This window comes from Canis lupus, chromosome 8, assembly GCF_011100685.1.
Source record: "Canis lupus familiaris isolate Mischka breed German Shepherd chromosome 8, alternate assembly UU_Cfam_GSD_1.0, whole genome shotgun sequence".
Lineage (NCBI taxonomy): Eukaryota > Metazoa > Chordata > Mammalia > Carnivora > Canidae > Canis > Canis lupus.
In genome coordinates, this window is record NC_049229.1 from 71498061 (window position 1) to 71518243 (window position 20183).

The 20183-nt window shown below is 46.4% G+C and overlaps 1 protein-coding gene, 1 long non-coding RNA gene and 1 other non-coding gene across 7 annotated transcripts; 2 read left to right on the forward strand and 1 right to left on the reverse strand.

Moving 5' to 3' along the window:
• Window positions 1–1577: 1577 nt before the first annotated feature.
• Window positions 1578–5230, reverse strand: LOC111097172. 3 transcript variants are annotated; one of them, XR_005363813.1, is made up of 4 exons: window positions 4978–5228; window positions 2925–3057; window positions 2693–2823; window positions 1578–2594 (listed from the first exon to the last, which is right to left on the reverse strand). It is a non-coding gene; the product is annotated as an uncharacterized LOC111097172 (long non-coding RNA). The 3 variants fall into 3 exon arrangements; XR_005363812.1 differs by having other exon boundaries at window positions 2693–3057; window positions 4978–5230; XR_005363811.1 differs by having other exon boundaries at window positions 1578–3057; window positions 4978–5229.
• Window positions 5231–8649: 3419 nt separating this feature from the next.
• EIF5 (eukaryotic translation initiation factor 5) lies at window positions 8650–18059 on the forward strand. Of its 3 annotated transcripts, XM_038545814.1 has the most exons (12): window positions 8650–8798; window positions 8933–9143; window positions 10033–10312; window positions 10427–10508; window positions 10999–11171; window positions 11462–11573; window positions 12384–12526; window positions 13565–13723; window positions 14027–14188; window positions 14666–14830; window positions 15147–15281; window positions 15839–18059. In XM_038545814.1, exons 3-12 carry the CDS (start codon window positions 10241–10243, stop codon window positions 15926–15928), a joined length of 1293 nt encoding a protein of 430 aa, XP_038401742.1. In that variant the 5' UTR covers window positions 8650–8798; window positions 8933–9143; window positions 10033–10240; the 3' UTR covers window positions 15929–18059. The 3 variants fall into 3 exon arrangements, with proteins under 3 accessions (XP_038401742.1, XP_038401744.1, XP_038401743.1); XM_038545816.1 differs by lacking the exon at window positions 8933–9143 and having other exon boundaries at window positions 8777–8798; XM_038545815.1 differs by lacking the exons at window positions 8650–8798; window positions 8933–9143 and adding an exon at window positions 9500–9523.
• Window positions 11886–12009, forward strand: LOC119873132. The gene has a single exon (XR_005363925.1). It is a non-coding gene; the product is annotated as a small nucleolar RNA SNORA28 (small nucleolar RNA).
• Window positions 18060–20183: the final 2124 nt, after the last annotated feature.

A 20183-nucleotide genomic window follows, 5' to 3' on the forward strand; every position in this document is an offset into this window, starting at 1 on the left:
GCCACTCCTCAGTGCCTGGTGCCAGCCTGCTCCACACTGTGTGATCCCCTGCCCCTGCCCCTGCCCCTGCCCCACCCTCAAAGGACTTGGGTTTACTACTCTCTGACTCTCGCTCTCCGCTCTCCGGGGCTGAGGAGTTTCCAACACTGCACTTGACTCTAACCTCTTCAATCCCACTGATGGGTGATCTCGATTTGGTTTCTGCTTGTTCTGCAGAGTAAATCTCATGCTTTTAAATCCCCCACCTCGTTTACATGATAATAATAGCTCCAAATGCTAAAAAGATGTGGTCAAAGTCACAGATAGAGAGCTAAAATTTCTTTTTTCTGGGGAATTTTTTAAATTGAAAAATATAGAAAAGCACAAAAGAGAAAATGAATTCCATATAAATATACATGTGATTGTTAGTAGTATTTATGATGTACATCATATTTGATTGCAGGAATATGAGGTTTTGATACAACCACCATCACTTTATTTTAATTTTATTTTTTTATTTATTTATGAGACAGAGGGAGAGAGAGAGAGAGAGAGGCAGAGAGACACAGGCAGAGGGAGAAGCTGGCTCCATGCAGGGAGCCTGATGTGGAACTCGATCCCAGGTCTCCAGGATCACACCTTGGGCCAAAGGCAGGTGCTAAACCACTGAGCCACCCAGGGATCCCCACCATCACTTTATATATATTTCGATAGAGTTGTTTAGGATAGAGTTGCTTAGGTCATTGTAGGATTTTTTTTCTGATTTTGGTAAAATATATGCAACATAAAATTTACCATTTCATTGTAAGTATATGGTTCAGTGGCGCTGAGTGTGTATTCACGTTGTCACCAACCATCACCAGCATCCATCTCCTGCATGTCTCCATCTTCCAGACCTGAAACTCTGTCCCAGTGAAACACCCAACTCCCTATCCCCCTTCCCAGCCCCTGGCTACCATCCTGCTACTTTGTCTATGGACCTGCCTACCCTGGAACCTCATATAAGTGGACTTACGCGTACTTGTCCTTTCGTGATGGGCGTATTCACTTAGCGTCATGAGTGAAACTTGAAGGCATTATGCTTACGTGAAACAAGCCAGTCATGGCTTTAAATGCTGACTGTGGTTTTAAAGCAGCAAAGGTATGTGTTAAAAATAGCCGTGAACTTTGTAAATAACTAGCCAAGAGTGACCTAGCCCAAAAGCCTTCTTTCTGCATGAAATACCCAAACATGCAAGCAGCCTTTATGAGCCGAACTAAAAACAGAACCCTGAGCCCAGGCTCTTGGCACATAAAGCTCAGAATAGCTGAGCTTTACTTACCAAGTATAACAGTACAAAATGTCACACTGGGAATATTGAAACGTGGGAGTTGATTGCCCAAGAAAAAAAAATCGCTCACCTAATTTAAGGAAACTCAAAATGAATCCATTCTTTCCTTCAGAGTTCTAGATTGCAAAAGTCCCATCTGGTACTAACTATATTTACTAAGATAGATCAGTACCACAAAATACAGGTTATTTAGAGCATATTGTTATGGTTTCTGGATGGTTCTTCCATCTACTAGAGAATGCAAAAAGATACAGGAAACTGACCCTAAATATGGACTAAATCTTGTTCAAATGGAAATTTAGAAACCACACCCCCAGGATCAAGGAAATAATCAACCTTTTGTACATCAGGCCCAAAGCCCTGGCAGTCATCCTGGCAAGTCCACAGATCAGTGGGGGGATGGTAAGTGAGGTCAGCACTGGGGTTTATGATGGCAGCTGAGGTAAAAGCTCACCTCGCCTGTTCATATGGTAGGGGCCAAGGGGCTGACTGGAAAGGGAAAGTAACCTCCTGGCCCTCACTGCTGTCCCTACACACCGGCTTTGCTCCCCTGTGACTTTGTCAAGGCAGTGTCACACCTCTGACCTCGGCTTCCTCATCTGCAACGTGGAGTAACAACACTCTCCCTCGGAGGACTGTCGGAGAGATTAAATGGGGTGCTAAGGCCACAGGGCTACCTCACTGTGTGTGCTCCAGGAAGGCAGACTGCCACCGGGTGTTGCTGACACTTCAGGAGTCTTGTCTCCCAAATGTGAACGCTGACTGAGAGCCAGGCGCCCAACTGTGAGCTGTCGGAGGTCTTCCTGTGAATTATATCTTCCCAAGAAGTTGAAGCCCTAATCCTGAAGGAGGTGAATGAGACCGTATTTGAAAGTAGTGTCTCTGCGAATCTCATTAAGTTAGATGAGGTCATACTGGATTGGGATGCAGGCAGGCCCTACACTGACATGTCTGGTGTCCTTATAGGAAGAGACACAGAGACAGGCTCATGTAGAGTGGAGACCACTCTGTGAAAGCACAGAGGGAAGGAGGTCACATGACAGAGAGAGCTGGGGGCGAAGCCAAAGCAAGCTAAGAACACCGAGGACCCCCGGCCACCACCAGGAACTGAGAGAGGGTACAGCCCAGCCGGCACCTTGAGTTCAGACTTCTGACCTCCAGAACCAGCATGTCTCTGTTGTTTCAAGCCAGGTTTGTGACACTTGGTGACAGCAGCCTGAGAACGCTAGTGCCATGTCTTAAATGTCTCAATGCCCTCCGGCTGACACACAGAGAGATGTGTATCTATTGGAGGAATAAACAAATGAGTAGATGAGTGAACACCAGCATGGAGATGAGGCAGGCAATGAGAGGAACAGGCAGGTATGAACACACGAGCACACCTGGATGGAGAGACAGTGGCTCCTGGCTGTGAGCACTCACACCCCACCACCAGCTCTGGATGACAGACACTTAGCTCCTGGGAGAGTTGACACGTAGGAGTATGTCCCAGCATGTCACGACTTCCAATTTCCTAGGAAATCAGAAATCTGATTCCTGAATTTTTAGGTGAAATTTTCCAAGTTCTTAAATGTTGGCTCACAAACATAATAAATGTACAAGAGGATACAGCACCTGTGGAGGCCCATCTGCATCTCTGATGTCCTGCTCAGCTGCAGGCAGGATGCACAGTGGCTGGTTGTGGAAAATTGGTGGCATACGGAAAGCATATCCTCAGCCCTTGGATCCCAACTGCTGTCTGATGTGTCTAAAAAAGAGCATTTGGGCAATCAAAATCCAACCAAAGAAAGAGCAGCAAGCTCTAGAACCAGGATATGCCAAACAGGATAAGGAGGCCTTACCCAGCAGGAAAAGCCCTACAGCAGGAAGCCAGGACCCCGGCCCCAACCTTGACACAAATCCTCTCTCTAAGCCTTGGTTTCCACATCCATGAGAGGAGGGGATGGCAGGGGCACCTGCCACTCCCTGAGGTGTTGGCATGCCAGTGACAGAACATGGGTGGCAGGGCTGTGGCAACAGCAGGTGCCATTGGGACAACCATTGGAATTCTGGGCGTGGTGCACACAATGACCTGAATTGAAATCAAGAGTTGAATGCTTAACCGATGGAGCCACCCAGGTCCCGAACCCTCCAGAGATTCTGATGCTCACCCCCACTTGAGAACCACTGGCTTTGGGAAACCAAGTCACACTTGGTTTGTGTGTGATAAGCAAGAGAAGCATCCTTTACAAAATAGAGTTCAGAATATAGCATAATTTGTACCCAAAAATTAAGCCCTGGGGGGCACCGGGGTGGCTCAACAGTTGAGCATCTGCTTTTGACTCAGGGCGTGATCCTGGAGTCCTGGGATCGAGTCCCCCATTGGGCTCCTGCACAGAGCCTGCTTCTCCCTCTGCCTGTGTCTCTGCCTTTCTCTGTGTGTCTCTCATGAATAAATCCTTAAAAACAAAATTAGGTCTTGGGGTGCCTGGGTGGGTGGCTCAGTTGGTTAAGCATCTGCCTTCAGCTCAGGTCATGATCTCAGGGTCCTGGGACAGGGAGTCTGCCGGTCCGTCTGCCCCTCTGTGCTTCCGGGTCATGTGGTTCTATCACTTCACTACAAGGTCACGACCCACAGCCCATCAGCAATCAGGGAGCTCACTGGCTGGCCTGTGGCTGCTTTACCTGGGTGGGTAAAATGTGCCAGATTCACAACTAAAGGCAGAGGTAGGAACACGTAAAGATGCCCTCTCACAAAGATCTACAAATGGCTGTCAGGAATCCACAGGAATCACAGGGTCTCAGGCAAGAGAACCAGCTTCACGGCACACCTCAGCCCCTTCCAGGCCTTTCATTGTACACACAGTGCATTCCCAAAGCAGTGTACTAAGTGGGAGCAAATGCGTTGCCTACTGCCACTAGCCTCAAGCAGGTGAGGGACCAGCTCAGTAGCCATACACCTTGCTTCCCTGAAGAAAGGACCCAAGGCAAGCCAGAAGCAACCAGCACGGTCATCCTCCTATGCTGTGTGTGGCTTCCGTGTGGCCCATACTCAAGCAATCCCAGAGGAGGGCCGGCTCTCCAAGTCATCCACATTTCTCCATCATCTGCTGCATCAATACAACGTTGTACCTTCTTCTCTTTTTCCAGGAATGACATACTACAGAGTCTGACTGGAGTCTAATGCTTGGCAGCAGGAAGACATCAGGTCAGTAACCAGTGATAGCTCACAAGATGCTTCATCTCTTTCCCCATACACATCTCTGCTTCCTGCCTCTGCCCCATTAGTAGCTGACTCTTTGTTCTCCTCAAGGACAGGTCCCCTGCCCTCAAGTTGTTTAGCCCAATGAGGAAGGTGGACAAGCAAACAAGCAAATGCAATGAAGTCCCACTGAATGCCAGAGGTGTGGCGGAAGTGTTGGGTGGGTGGGAGGGGCCTGTCACAGAAGCAGGGAGACATCCTGCCTGAGGATCAGAGATTTCAGGAAGGGGACAAGCTTCATTTGGTGTCCACCAGGCACATAGCTGCTAGTTGTTTACATATGGCACCTGAGCAGGGCCTGCAATGTGGGTGGGGCCCGTATCCCTGCAACTCAGAAATGTTTATTGATATGGGTGCGTTAAATTACCAAGGTTTAGGGTTCTAGCTTTCAACATAGCCAACGCCTTTGACTGCTTCTGTACTCACCAGATAACCTTCAGCTCCCTCCCAGCAGCTCTGAATGTCTGCTCTACGCACCTCTGTGACGGGCTATTGCTAGAAGAAAAATGAACATACCCTGTAGCTCATTCTCAAGCCGGGGAGACAAAAACCCTTATGCACAGCTTTAACAGTGTGCTGGAGGTTAGAGATAGCTAAGACAAGGATGTCATAGAGACCAGCTGTCCAACCGGACGACCCATCACAGAGGGCAATGTCCTGGTCCCTCAGTGGCCCACAGCTCAGGAACACAAGGTCCTCAGTCCACACAGGCTTGATCTTGCTCAAGGGGGCAAATTCATGCTACACAGAACAGACACCAATACCTAACAACTGTAAGGCCAGTTTACAAACTTACATTTTCAGCAGCTATACATGCCTATTGTCCAAGGCATGTGCTGAAATGCATAACTCAGGCACTCACCTGACAACAGTTTCAGAGGTACCAAGTACCTATTACTTATCAAACTGTGAGCGCCTGATTGGAAGAAGTGCAGCCAAATGAGGTGGAGGCCAGAAGTAGGAGGCGGAATCGTGTGATGATCCTGGCGTCAAGCTAGAGTTCAAACACTACCCACCATTTTATTAGACAGGTGACTGCGAGAAAATTAACCTTCCTGACTCTTTCCTCACCTGTAAAATGGCAATAACAACAAACACTCCCTTACATGATCGTTAAAGGATTAAAATAGATTATACATGTAAATTGCCCAGACTTATGTATGTTTACATTTACTCGTGAACGCTGGGTCATGTAATGGTTAAGGGAACAGACTCTGGGTCAGACAGATCTCAGTTTAAATTCCAGCTCTGCCACTTACTAGTGTGTGATCTTGGGCAAGTTGCTTAATTTTTTCCATTAAGCCTCAATTTGCTCATTTGTAAAACAGGAAGAAAAATTCTTCCTAGGGGCTAGAAAGTGTATTCTAATCACCTAGTAAATTCCTAGGCTATGAGAAGCATTCAAAAAATAGTACGGTTAAGAGTAATTTTTAAAAATTGTCCCTGATTAGGGGGCGGCCCGGGTGGCTCAGTGGTTTACCGGCACCTTCAGCCCAGGGCCTGATCCTGGAGACTCAGGATCAAGTCCCGCGTTGGGCTCCCTGCATGGAGCCTGCTTCTCCCTCTGCCTGTGTCTCTGCCTCTCTCTCTCTGTGTCTCTCATTAATGAATGGATAAAATCTTAAAAAAAAAAAAAAAAATCTGTCCCTGATTAGATACAAATGAGCAGCACACCTGCTAAAAATTAAAGTTAAAATTAGTACAAACTTTTTAAATTTTTTTTTAATTTATTTGTGATAGTCACAGAGAGAGAGAGAGAATGAGGCAGAGACACAGGCAGAGGGAGAAGCAGGCTCCATGCACCAGGAGCCCGACGTGGGATTCGATCCCGGGTCTCCAGGATCGTGCCCTGGGCCAAAGGCAGGCGCCAAACCGCTGCGCCACCCAGGGATCCCAGTACAAACTTTTTAAATGAAGTTAAACATGGGGCCATCAAACATAATCCCCCCAAATAATAATCACTCACCTTGTATTTAGCTTTATTAAAAATCATTCTGACAAGGCAAGCCCGTTGCCTCAGACTAGTTTCATTTCCATATTTTCTGAGTTTCTAAAATGTCATTTGCATGCAAAAACTTCAAAGTTTCAATACTGCTAAATCATGCTTCATGGTGAACCAGAAGCAGCTTGTCTGGGATCTACCTTTTCTGTGGCTCAGATGGGAACCCTGGTGCCCATAAAACATTATGCATTTCGTCTAACGATCGTACACCATTGTACGATCACACACACACACTGTGTGATAACATAAGCTCCTATAGCAAAGACACAAATCACTTTGCCCAATTCCAAATGGCCCTTTTATTTATTTATTTTCAGATGGCCCTTTTATGAACCTCCCCACCCACACTGTCAGTTTTAAAATGGGGTATAGCTGAGTGAAGTAAGTCAATCGGAGAAGGACAAACATTGTATGTTCTCATTCATTTGGGGAATATAATAGTGAAAGGGAATATAAGGGAAGGGAGAATAAATGTGTGGGAAATATCAGAAAGGGAGACAGAACATAAAGACTCCCAACTCTGGGAAACGAACTAGGGGTGGTGGAAGGGGAGGAGGGCAGGGGTTGGGGGTGACTGGGTGACGGGCACTGAGGGGGGCACTTGACGGGATGAGCATTGGGTGTTATTCTGTATGTTGGCAAATTGAACACCAATAAAAAATAAAATTTAAGAAAAATAAAGTAAAATAAAATGGGGTATAAAGCTTGCAAATCATGGAAGAGCATCCTGAAGTTTTTTTTTTTTATTAAAATTTTATTTATTTATTTATGATAGTCACAGAGAGAGAGAGAGAGAGAGAGACACAGGCAGAGGGAGAAGCAGGCTCCATGCACCGGGAGCCCGATGTGGGATTCGATCCCGGGTCTCCAGGATCGCGCCCTGGGCCAAAGGCAGGCACCAAACTGCTGCGCCACCCAGGGATCCCCAGCATCCTGAAGTTTAATAAAAACCAACGCACCCTTCGGTTCCAACTTTCTTGCATATTTAATTGGTCTCAAAGAGGGCAGCCCCTTACCCACCTCACCCTGTCCTCAACAACATTGCTACTTTCTGCAGCCCGGGCACACTTGGCCCTGAGGGCTAGGGGGCTCCTTAGAGACCGCAGGGAGTGGATTAGAACCCCATCCCCATCCTACGGTTCCTGGTTTTACCACAGCCAGCTATGCTGGATTTCAGGGTGGACTCGGTGCGCTTTCACGGTAGCAACTCAAACTCTTAAAAATGAGTTTCTGAAAGAACGGGAGAGCTTCTGCAATCGCTTCAACAGGATGAAAACATCACTAAATGATCAGGCAATGCGACCTCATTAGGAACACCTGCTTTGGGCTGTGCTTCGCCCACAGCAAGGAAGCCGCGGTGGATCCCCCGAGAGGTGGGTGCGGGGAATTGGAACCCAATGAGATGCTTCGTTTGAGCAAAGTTACTGTGGAGGACGAGGACCCGGGGGCCTCTTCCCAGACGCGCTTTCTGGAGGGTCCTGGGGTCCGCCTCTTTAGAAGGCGGGTGCACGGGAGCGCCCAGCCCCGCCAGGCCTGCAGGCGGGGGGCCGGGGAGAGAGCCAGGCCGGCGGGCCCAGGCCCGCAGCACGACCCCGCCCCCCCCCGAGGTGACATCCGGACCCCGGCCTGGGAGCTTAGGAGGCAGCGCTCAGGATGAAAGACCCGGGCCCGCCCACCACCACCGGCCGCCCAGGCCCAGGCCCAGGCCCAGGGAGCGGGGAGGAAGAACAACTTCCTCCTCGAGCCCCGGCTACCGGCATCCCCCAAGGGGCGGAAAGGGCAGGGAAGACGTCCCCCGCCCCGCCCCCGGGCGAGGCTGCGCGCCCGCCGCGAGAGGAACTCGGCGGGAACGAGACCAGGCCGAGGCGGCGGGGGAGGGGAGCCAACCGCCATCTTCCCCTCCGCACCCAAACCGACAAAGCGCGGCCCCGCGGCCAGCTCCCGCCGCGGCCTGCAGCTCTCGCGAGACCGCGAAGGCCTCTGGGACGGGCGGGGGAGGGGAGGGCAAGGGAAGAGATCCGGGACCCGGGGACTGGGGGCGGGCTGAGGCGGCGAACGGAGCCTTAGGAAGCAGGAGGGGCGGAGAAAGACGCAATTGACGCGGCACGTGGACCAATCACGAGCGAGCTCGGGCGCGCCTCAGGCCAATGAGCGGTGCGGCCTGGCGCGGGGGGCGGGCGCTGGGGCTGAGGGTAGCTTGAGCGCGGCGGCGGCGTTGTTCAGTCAGAGCGAGAACATTCCAGAGGTGAGTCCGGTGGAGGGGCGGCGGCCCCGCGCCCCTTCCCCAGTCCTCCCCGCCCCCTCGACCCCCGCGGGCCGCTGGCTGGCGGGGAAGGCGCCCCGACGCCCGCGGCTCACGGCGCCGTCTCTCCGCGCCAGGTCGCCAGGCCCCGGGCGCTGAAGGGTGTGGACCCCGGACGTCGCTGGGACAGCCCCTCCCCGCTGCTCGGCGGCGCCTGGCCCGGCCGCTGCTCGCTGCGCTGCTCCGCCGCCTCCGCCGCCCCTCCTCGGACTCGGGTTCACACGCGCCTCACTTCATCCCAGTCCCGGGCGAGCAGCGTTGGGTTTATGTCTTTATTTGACGAAAACGGTGAGTCCGCGGGCGGGCCGGCGGGGAGATGGCGGCCGCACAAGATGGCGGCGCGCCGCGTGACCCGCGCGCGCGTGTGGCGCAGTTCGGGCGGGCGGGCCCCGCGCCCCCGCCGCCCAGCCCTCCGCCCCGGCCCGGGCCCGCGCCCCCGCCCCTCCGCCCCGACCCCCTCCCCGCCGGGCCCCTGCCCCTCCCCCGCCCCGCGGGAGCGCGCCGCGCGGGCTGACTCAGGCCCCATTGCTGCATTCATGAGTCATCGCCCGCTCGGGGGCGGGGGCGGCCCGAGCCGGCGCCCCTTGGCGCTTTCGCTTCCCGCGGCGCGCATGGCGGGGTCGCTGCCCCGGGCGGAGCGGCCGGTAGCCATGGGCACCGGAGCGAAGGTTGACTGCGCGCAGAGCGGGGACGGGGCGGAGCGGCGGCGGTCCGTGCACACTCCCGCGAGACCGCGAGTCCCGGATTGGGGCAGGGCTCCTTCAGGGGCGCGCTCGGTGTTGAGCCGGGGGGCGGCAGGGCCGGGGGTCGAGGCTGCGAAGTTTGTCCGAAAACCCAGCCTGGGTCTGCCTTCGTCTCCACGGCGGTTGTTAGAACATGGCCGCTCCGTCGAAGCAACCCTGGGACGGGCGGGTGGTGTGGGCTTCGGGGTAAACCCCGGGCAGGCAGCCGAAGCCGGGCTGCTCGTCGTGGGAAGTCTGGCAGCTCCCAGCTGGAGGCCCTTTAGATTGCGACAGGTGTTCTGTGTTCGAGGAGAATGTTAGCTTCTCACGTGAACTGTGATGCTTCCTAATGTGGCAGAACGAGGCGTCCTTAACTGGGAGGCGGAGGGAGGTTTCCTCCTGCGGGAATCACGTTAAACGTTGGGGGTTGTGTGTGCTTTTCCTTTCTCTTTCAGAGCTGTTGCGCAGCCATTGGTACCTGTATTGGGGAAACATAGCATACAAGCAAGAAGCTTACAGCCTCAGTGGCGAAAATTTTTTCATGTCAGAGACCGAGAACTCTTGCAGTCGTTTATGTCATCCCTTCTTCTCCAGACAGAAGATACCAAAAAGTTGCAATCAAAGATCTCTTCATCTTATTGATAAAGCCACTAATAAGCCAAAATGTCTGTCAATGTCAACCGCAGTGTGTCAGACCAGTTCTATCGCTACAAGATGCCCCGTCTGATTGCCAAGGTAATTAATGCTGATCTTCATTTTAGTAATGAAACCTAAGCTCTCTTCCTAGATTGTTAAAGACTGCATCTCCTCAGGTAGATAATGCAAAATTAAAGCTTTTTTTTTCCTTAGGTTGAGGGCAAAGGAAATGGTATCAAGACAGTTATAGTCAACATGGTTGACGTTGCAAAGGCGCTTAATCGGCCTCCAACGTGTAAGTAATGCTTCTTAAGAGGAGTTTGAAAAAGCATATTATGGATATGATCGTGACAAGCTTCAATCTGTGTATCTTGATTGAGTTGGGTTTTTTTTTTTTTTTTTTTTTTTTTTTTTTTTTTTTTAAGATTTTATTTATTCATGAGAGATACAGATAGGGGCAGAGGGAGAAGCAGGCTCCATACAGGGAGCCCTATGTGGGACTCAATCCCGGGTCTCCCGGGTCACATCCTGGGCCGAAGGCGGCACTAAACCGCTGAGCCATCCCTGCTGCCCTCTTGATTGACTTGTATGATAGTTTGTTTCAGGGTTAAGTGGAATTTTGGGCTTGAAAACCCAACTGATGTGTTAGTTGCTATTAGTAAACAAAACTACCCAAGTAAGACATATTTTTAGCTGTGTAGAAGTAGCAAAAGTGTTATTTGTAGGAGGGTGAGTCAGTCAAAAACTTAATTTTCTCCCCCACCCCTTCCACCACCCCGCCATAGATCCCACCAAATATTTTGGTTGTGAGCTGGGAGCACAGACCCAGTTTGATGTTAAGAATGACCGTTACATTGTCAATGGATCTCATGAGGCGAATAAGCTGCAAGACATGTTGGATGGATTCATTAAAAAATTTGTTCTTTGTCCTGAGTGTGAGAATCCTGAAACAGAGCTGGTGAGTCCTTTTTGAGATTTTTGTCAGAAAGAGGAAAACCTACACCTGCTTTTGTGATCAGTCCTTTGATATTACCAAATTTAGTTTAAGAGATCGCAAATTTAGTTGGAAATTAAAGCAGCAAATTTTTTAGAAATTTTCAATGTTGGCTTTTCTAAGTAGATCATTTTGTTAAAAACAATTTTGTATGTTAGGCTGGAATTACATAGTTAAGTATTTCAACACTTTGTTTTTTGCAAAATTTTATTGTAGGGCAAAGATAACACTTGTCTTTACCCCTTTTTTGGCAGCATGTCAATCCAAAGAAGCAAACAATAGGTAATTCTTGTAAAGCCTGTGGCTATCGAGGCATGCTTGACACACATCATAAACTCTGCACGTTCATTCTCAAAAACCCACCTGGTGAGTCTTTATGATCAACTTGTAAGAACTTAACAGTAAAGCAATTGATTGCTGGAAACAAAGCAGAAGTTTCTTTACTGCTATGAAACTAGAAGATAAGGAATTTCCTATTTTTGTGCCTTGATCTGTTGGATCTGTTACCTTGAAAGATGTACTGTTAAAGATAGAACAGGCTGCCAAATTAAGACTGGTCACTTAGGAAGAAATAGATTTGTGTAAAACAAATTGTGCAATTCCAGCAAAGGATCTCCTGTAATACTCTTGTGAACGAGGGTCCTGACTCATTAAGCCTAACTGGCTTTAGAACATTGCAAGCAACACTCTGTGGCAGATGATGGAAGTTGTCTGACACAATTTGAGCTTGCTATAGCAAGAAAGTCTAACCTATTCCAGTGTTCTCCTCAATGAGACCAACTGTTATATAGACTTAAACAACGTTCCAGCTTTTACTTAAAGTGCATTTGAGATGTACTGTTATTTGGGTATATGAGGGATGAGAGGGTCAGGAGTGCCAACCTTCACTATCTGGTCTACTGAGACATCATCACTTCATTTTAATCCTACTGAACAGTGAATGCCTCTACTATTCTGGGACATTTCATTCTTACCCTGAATTTTTTATATAGGAAATGATAGTGGATAAATTTGGTCTGTAAATCCTACTAGAATTACAAGTAGCGTTGTGTATGTATATGGATTTCAAGGGAAGATTCCAAAGCAGAAGGGAGCAAGGTTTTTAAATGTTTATGAGAAATAGTGAGCTGTGATAAAACTATTAAATTTTTTGTTTCTTTTTTTGTTCTCCTGTAGAGAATAGTGACAGTGGTACAGGGAAGAAAGAAAAGGAAAAGAAAAACCGGAAAGGCAAGGACAAGGAAAATGGTTCTGTGTCCAGCAGTGAGACGCCCCCACCCCCACCACCAAATGAGATCAGTCCTCCTCCACATGCTGCGGTGAGTGCAGGGATGAGGGTGGTGGGCACCAAAGTTGAGTTGAGTGGGGGCAGAAATAAGGAAAGTCATCTTCATTTTTTTAAAGATTTTTATTATTTATTCGTGAGAGACAGGCAAAGGGAGAAGCTGGCTCCCCACAGGAAGCCTAATGTGGGATTTGATCCTGGGACTCTGGGATCACACCCTGAGCTGAAGGCAGACGCTCAACTATGGAGCCACCCAGGTGTCCCTATCATCCATTTTATTATTATTTTTTTTTTATTTATTTACTTATTTTTTTTAAAAGATTTTGTTTATTCATAGAGACACAGGCAGAGGGAGAAGCATGCTCCATGCAGAAAGCCTGACGTGGGACTAGATCCCGGGTCTCCAGGATCACACCCCAGGCTGCAGGCGGCGCTAAACCACTGCGCCACCGGGTCTGCCCCCTATCTTCATTTTAATACTGCAATGATACCAGGGATCCCTGGGTGGCTCAGCAGTTAGCACCTGCCTTTGGCCCAGGGCATGATCTTGGAGTCCCGGGATCCAGTCCCACGTCAAGCTCCCTGCATGGAGCATGCTTCTCCTTCCGCCTCTGGCTCTTCCTCCCTCTCTCTCTCTCTCTCTCTCTCTCTCTCCCTCTCCCTCTCCCTCTCCCTCTCCCTCTCCCTCCCTCTCTCTCTCTCTCTCTCATAAATCTTTTAAAAAATTTGCAATGATACCTTGGGTTCCTGGTTCTGTAGGTAAGTCCAATATTTATGGAAAATAAATCCAGTGCCATTAACGTGACTAGAAATCTGGAATGTTTTTTGGGGTTTTTGTTTTTTTTTTTTTAATTTATTTATTTACGATAGTCACACAGAGAGAGAGAGAGAGGCAGAGACACAGGCAGAGAGAGAAGCAGGCTCCATGCACCGGGAGCCCGACGTGGGATTCGATCCCGGGTCTCTAGGATCGCGCCCTGAGCCAAAGGCAGGCGCCAAACCGCTGCGCCACCCAGGGATCCCGTTTTTTTTGCGTTTTTGAGGCATTTGACAACAATGCTGTTCTTGACAGGAAGAAGAGGAGGATGATGATTGGGGGGAGGATACGACTGAGGAAGCTCAAAGACGAAGAATGGATGAAATCAGTGATCATGCAAAAGTTCTAACACTCAGTGATGATTTGGAAAGGACTGTAGAAGAGCGGGTCAATATTCTGTTTGATTTTGTGAAGGTAAGAACTTCAAGAGCAGCTAAACATTTTTTTGTTAATCACCCTCAAGTCTTGAGGTTTTAAGATATTTATTACTTTATATTTGTGATCTGGCACATAATTTTTCCTCATGATGTCTTTTGAATACTCAAACTTATTTACTGAAATTACTTTTTGCAGTGCTTCCAGGTACTATCTTTGGCATGTGCATATTAACTAAAAAATCCTGAAGCTATAATGGGAAAAGTCTGAAAGCGGGGAGGAATGAGCATCTCTAGAGCAAAATGTGTCTCCATTTTGCTGAATTGCTCCCTTTATTTGCAGAAAAAGAAAGAAGAAGGTATTATTGACTCGTCAGACAAAGAAATTGTTGCTGAAGCAGAAAGACTGGATGTAAAAGCTATGGGTCCTCTTGTTTTGACTGAAGTTCTTTTTAATGAGAAGATTAGAGAACAAATTAAGAAATACAGGCGCCATTTCCTACGAGTAAGTGAATTAATTTGTGAGATTTAGAGTTGAATGACCCTGGGAAGATGTCTGTCATCCTAAAGCGAGAGATAATTGACCTACCTTATCAAGCATAGGACTAAGTAGAAAATGCTGTATAATAGTCTCTTAGAGAGTAATGCATAGATTTTATGCATTGACTTTTTGAACTTGAACCACTGTTTAAGCCCGTAGCCTTAAGGAACAATTTTGAGAGATGAGTATACTTAAAACTTCTTTAAAAGTTTGTTAATATCGGGATCCCTGGGTGGTGCAGCGGTTTGGCGCCTGCCTTTGGCCCAGGGCGCGATCCTGGAGACCCGGGATCGAATCCCACATCAGGCTCCCGGTGCATGGAGCCTGCTTCTCCCTCTGCCTGTGTCTCTGCCTCTCTCTCTCTGACTATCATAAATAAATTAATAAATTTTAAAAAAAATAAAAATAAAAGTTTGTTAATATCAACATGTTTGTTTCCAGTTTTGTCACAACAACAAAAAAGCTCAACGGTACCTTCTTCATGGTTTGGAGTGTGTGGTAGCAATGCATCAAGCTCAGCTCATTTCCAAGATTCCCCATATCTTAAAGGAGATGTATGATGCAGATCTGTTGGAAGAAGAAGTCATCATCAGCTGGTCAGAAAAGGTGGGGAATAGATACAGCCTCTTGAAGATCAGTTGTTGGGGCACTTTTGGAAGAAGTAATTCCTGATACTTAAGTTTCTTCTACATTGAAATGCAGTCCTTGGTATAACTCATAGGTGATTCCCACAATGGCAACTTTCTACTAATAATGGAAGGAAGTATTTAGATTCTTGGTTACTTGTTTGCTGAATACATGTATCTGTTGAGTCAAGATTAGGATGTGACCCAGTTCCTTCAAAGAGCTCAGTGTGTAGGTAGTTATATAAATTAATTTTTAGATTTCTCCAACTAAGGAAATTGTATTGAACTTTTTTTAGGCCTCTAAGAAATATGTCTCAAAAGACCTTGCCAAAGAGATTCGTGTCAAAGCAGAACCATTTATAAAATGGTTGAAGGAAGCAGAGGAAGAATCTTCTGGCGGTGAAGAAGATGATGAAGATGAGAATATTGAGGTAAACTACGTTATGATTTGGGATTATGAAATGGTAATCAGGTAATTTTAAATTTTTAGATGGAGCAAAACATGGTCTTGATAATTTGGGAAATTATCGTGTTGATATAAAGGATTGGGGGAAATGTCTCCTGCCCCTAAACAGGATTGGAAATAGGGTTTAGTTAACAGCCGGTTGAGTATAGAGGTGCTAGTTTGTCCGTAAGAATTAAGGTGGTATCAGACTGGAGAGAGAAAACTCCATTTTCATCTAACAAAAAGTTTGAAAAAATGGCAGCTGTGGGGCGCCTAGCCTAGGTGGCTCAGTTGGTTAAGCATCCAACTCTTGATTTCTACTCCGGTCATGATCTCACAAGGGTGTGAGATTGAGACCTGCTTGAAACCAGTGTGGAGCCTGCGGGTCTCTTCCCTTTCACCCACCCCCATTTGCACACACTTTCTTAAAAAAAAAAAAAAGGGGTAGTTTTTTCTTTGTTGACCATTGATTTGTATTGCTGTTTTTATAGATAGGTTTATTAGGATACAGACTTAACACAATCAATAAAATTGTTTTATCAGGTGGTGTATTCGAAGACTGCCAGTGTACCTAAAGTTGAAGCTGTGAAGTCTGACAACAAGGATGATGACATTGATATTGATGCCATTTAAAGGGGTGGGTGCAGCCCAGCTTAACGGTGTAATGCTGCGAATCTTTCTGCATCATCAGCCAGAAGTGCAACATGTATGTGCAAAAGCTAAAATGGCTTAACATCATGCTACACTTTCTACTAAAAATGTATTGCTGTGAGTGGTCTGTAATTAAGCCCAACAAGACATCTAGGGAGTCCATACACATATCAGTGAGCAGATATAGTTTGCTTATTTATAGCATGTTTCTTTTTGAAAAATTAGTGGTGGACACATTTGGATCACATGTATACAGTTAAATAAAGATTTGATTTTGGTCATTCTTCAGATATTGGCTCTGAATGACTTAAGCTGAAATGGCTCCTTTTTTTAAATACTGCACCACCATTAACCTGATAGGATTCTTGGAGCCTGTTAGATATTGTTAGATGCTGAGACTGTAAAGATGTTCTCAGCAGAATGTAAACATAAGCTTACTTGTAATTATCTTAATCAGCCATTGAAAAATATAGTACTTTTCAAGTGTTCAGTCCTTCAAATTGGCATATGGTAATGTACATTCTTTCCATGCTGAGGTGGACTGATCATCAAAATGGCAGTGCAACATCTTTATCTTCTTGAGAAGTGAAAATGACCTGAGTGTCCTATAAATAATTTTAAGAGCAGGTTTTGAAACTTGAATTGTGTTTTTTCAGTTCGTGTATACTTAACCCCAAATTGTAGTCTTTGGAGTCATGTGCATTGCACGTTTGGATGAGCCAGGGGAATTATTACATTAACAAACAAGCATTTTATGTGTATGTAGCTGTTGCTTTGTACTAAGAAAATTCTGAAACTAGGATGTGATTATATAGTAAGCTATGATTTTATTTGGGGGAAGCAGGAAAAGGTGCACTAAATCTCTAGCAAAAACTGAGCATAATTTTTCAAGTTTTATTCTTATGGTTGAATTAGTTTCAAAATGTTAAGGCATACTGTATCTTTTGTTCATTGTGGATTTCCTCTTGATAATATGGTTTGTTCTTTAATGCCTTTTACATGTCGATAATAGCTTATGCTTTTTAGGTTTTGGTTGCTATCTTGCCAAAATAAGTGTTCCTGTGTCTCAAACTTGATCCCCTCCCCCCCCATGTCTTATTTAAAGCAAAACAAGACAAAAAGCTAAAAGCATACTTCAAGTTAAAGCCTATATTTTGGTGTAAGACTGAAGGTGTTCTTTATTTCACATTGAATATAGCCAGACACCCAAGAAGTCTGATGATGGCCACTGAATGCAGGTGATCAGGGGCCTGACCCCAGCCCATCCTGAGGTGTTTAGACTTGGGAATAACTTGATGAATTCTTTGCTCAGTTAGCTGATCTCAACTAACTGTATGGGTTATGGCTTTATCTGAGAAATCATCTTTAAGGGAAAAACCTGTTGCATTTCTTCCTTGCCGCAAAATACACTGGGAATCAACAATCCAAAGGGTTAATTTCATTGGGAACACTGTCTTGCAGCATCTTTTTCTTTTGTCATCCATTTTCAAAGATTATAATGAGACCTTAATGTATGTAAGAATTTTTCACATTGGAAATTATACAAACATTTGATATGCGAAAATCTTGTTAGCTGGATATTTCAAGGAGGTAAAATCAAGTAATCTTACTGGAGACATACAGATTTGGTCCTCCGCCCCCCTGCCTTTTGATGGATTTTAATGAGTGAAGCAAAAGCACCAATCTGGAGGGAATGTGTTTTGTCACACCAAAGAGATGAAATTTTTGTAAATTTACATCTCACTTAGGTTGGAGATTCTTTGCCATAGGCCAATTTGCTTTCATCTAAAATTCTATGGGAGATAGGGATGACTCAAGCCAAGTTGCATTCAACATAATGTTAAGCTAATGAGGTTCTGTTAGTTTGGGAGTTTTTTTCTTTTAACCTGAAGGAAAACCTGTTTGGGGCTTCTAAACACTAAAGAGAAAATTTTGGCTTAGACTAGTATTCAGTCTGGTGCCAAACTTCCAATGGAATTCAAATCCACGGAATAGAAATTTTATCCATAGAGGCTATCCTAATAAATTAATCCTTCACTTTGATCTATTTGATGGTCTTAAAATTTCCTGTTTCAAACAGCTACATTACTTGATTAAAACAATGTTAAAATTATATTTTGTCTCTGCTTTAATATTAAAACTAATCTAGATTCTTATTTTATTAAGATCGAAGCATTGAACTTTCCTGTGTTTTGTAGCTAATGCTTTGGATATGTGTTGGGATGTTTTCATGGTTGCCAGTCCCACTCAGAAAACAGATGCTGCTCATTACTGTGGGTCAGTGGCTTTCCTTAGGTTTTGTTCTCTCTCAAACTGGAAACGGTCTGCCTTGATTTGGGTTCTTGACATCTTGATGGGTGGTTACTTTAGGAAATTGAAATGTCAAGTATATAATTCTATAACAGATGCCTAGTTTAAGAAAGGGAAATAAGAGATTGCATTCCAAACAAGTCCACTCTGAAATTGATGAACCTACGAACCTAGAAGTCAAAGAAGGGAAAGGAGTGTTCTCTATAACGTAATGCTTATTGCTTTTTAGGTCAGGCTGTGTATGTTGCAATTGCCCCCACTGTTTACTCCATTGCAGTAAGCACGTTGACCTGAAGATAACTTAGAAATGAAAACTGGCCTTCTAAAAGAGTGGAAAATCCAGAAGGGTATTGATGCTGAGGAGCCACCTATCTGCATTTTGGGTTTGTTGCATTAATCCTCCCAGTGATCCTGAGATGGCTAGTATTGTCCCAAGGTAACTCACCAGATTCCTGTGCTCAACCACTTTGTTGTGCACTGCAAAGCTAAAGATGTGTTTAAAACCAATATGAAGGGGGCAGCCCGGGTGGCCCAGGGTGTGATCCTGGAGACCTGGGATCGAGTCCCATGTCAGGCTTTCTGCGTGGAGCCTGCTTCTCCCTCTGTGTCCCTCTTTTTCTCTGTGTGTCTCATGAATAAATAAAATCTTTAAAAAAAAAAAAGACCAATATGAAAATATTCTCCTGAAATCTACTTAGAATTTTAGCAAAACAGACGAACCATAATGGAGGTTTAATTTTTGTTTTTAAGATTTCACTCGTTTATTCATGAGACAGAGAGGCAGAGGGAGGAGCAGGCTCCATGTAGGGAGCCTGATGTGGGACTCCATCCTAGGATCATAACCTGAGGCAAAGGCAGATGCCCAACTGCTAAGCCACCCAGGTGTCCTGAGTTTTAAATCTGTCTTAACACTTCTGCAAACAATCTTTAGTGAACTTTAACAGCTACTGTTTGACTTTTCCATATTCTAGAATAACCTGGACTGCATTGTCCTGTTGATCTTCAAATGTGGTGGCCTGTTAGACTACTACAGTTTCTCATTTTTCTTCAGAATCTAGACCAGGAGAGTAGAGTGTTAGGCTCTCAAAGCAGACAGTGGGGTCTGATTTGCCCCAATGCCTGCTTTTGGCATATTACTCAACCAGCCCTGGTTTTTTTTGTTTTTAAGATTTTATTTATTCATTAGAGACACAGAGAAAGGCTCCTCCATGCAGGGAGTCTGATGTGGGACTCGATCCCGGGACTCTAGGATCATGCCCTGGGCCAAAGGCAGGTGCCAAACCGCTGGGCCACCCAAGGATCCCATCAACCAGCCCTGTTTAAGGGACATACTCACTTGGGTATCACCAGGGCCTCCCTGGAAGACTATATTCTCCTAATGTGGATGGTAACTCCTCTGTACAATGCTTGAAATTCTACTAGAAGCCTAATACTCCAATCCATGGAGGTTATTGCTAGGGGAAATGGGTCTGAAGAAGGGAATAGGAGGGTAAAGTGTGCGCTGGAATCTCCAGATAATGTGGAGCAGGAATCAGACTGAGGAGAGCATAGGCTAGCTAAAAGTTATTCTTGGCTAGGGAGCAGTTAGTGGTACAGTGTTTGAGGAGTCATTAGTGTGCCATAGGTGGTTGCCATGAGCAATGCTTAATCTGCAGTGGTACTCAGACCAAGTCCGGTCTGGCTAAGGACAGTCCAGGGCTCCTACTGGGATCCCATAAAAGCTGCAAATAGCACCTGAGCCAGTAGCCAGCTCAGCCTGTCACCTGTCCAACAGATTGGGTTAGCTGAGAAGCACCCATCAGCACTTTCATGGGGCAACCTTCAGCTAGGGCTGGCAGTATGACATCCCCAGCCCAAGGTGGGGACTGAGGAGTTCAAGGCCAGTGAGTGAAGCTGGGCTGAGTCTGGTCAGAAGTCCTTAACCCAG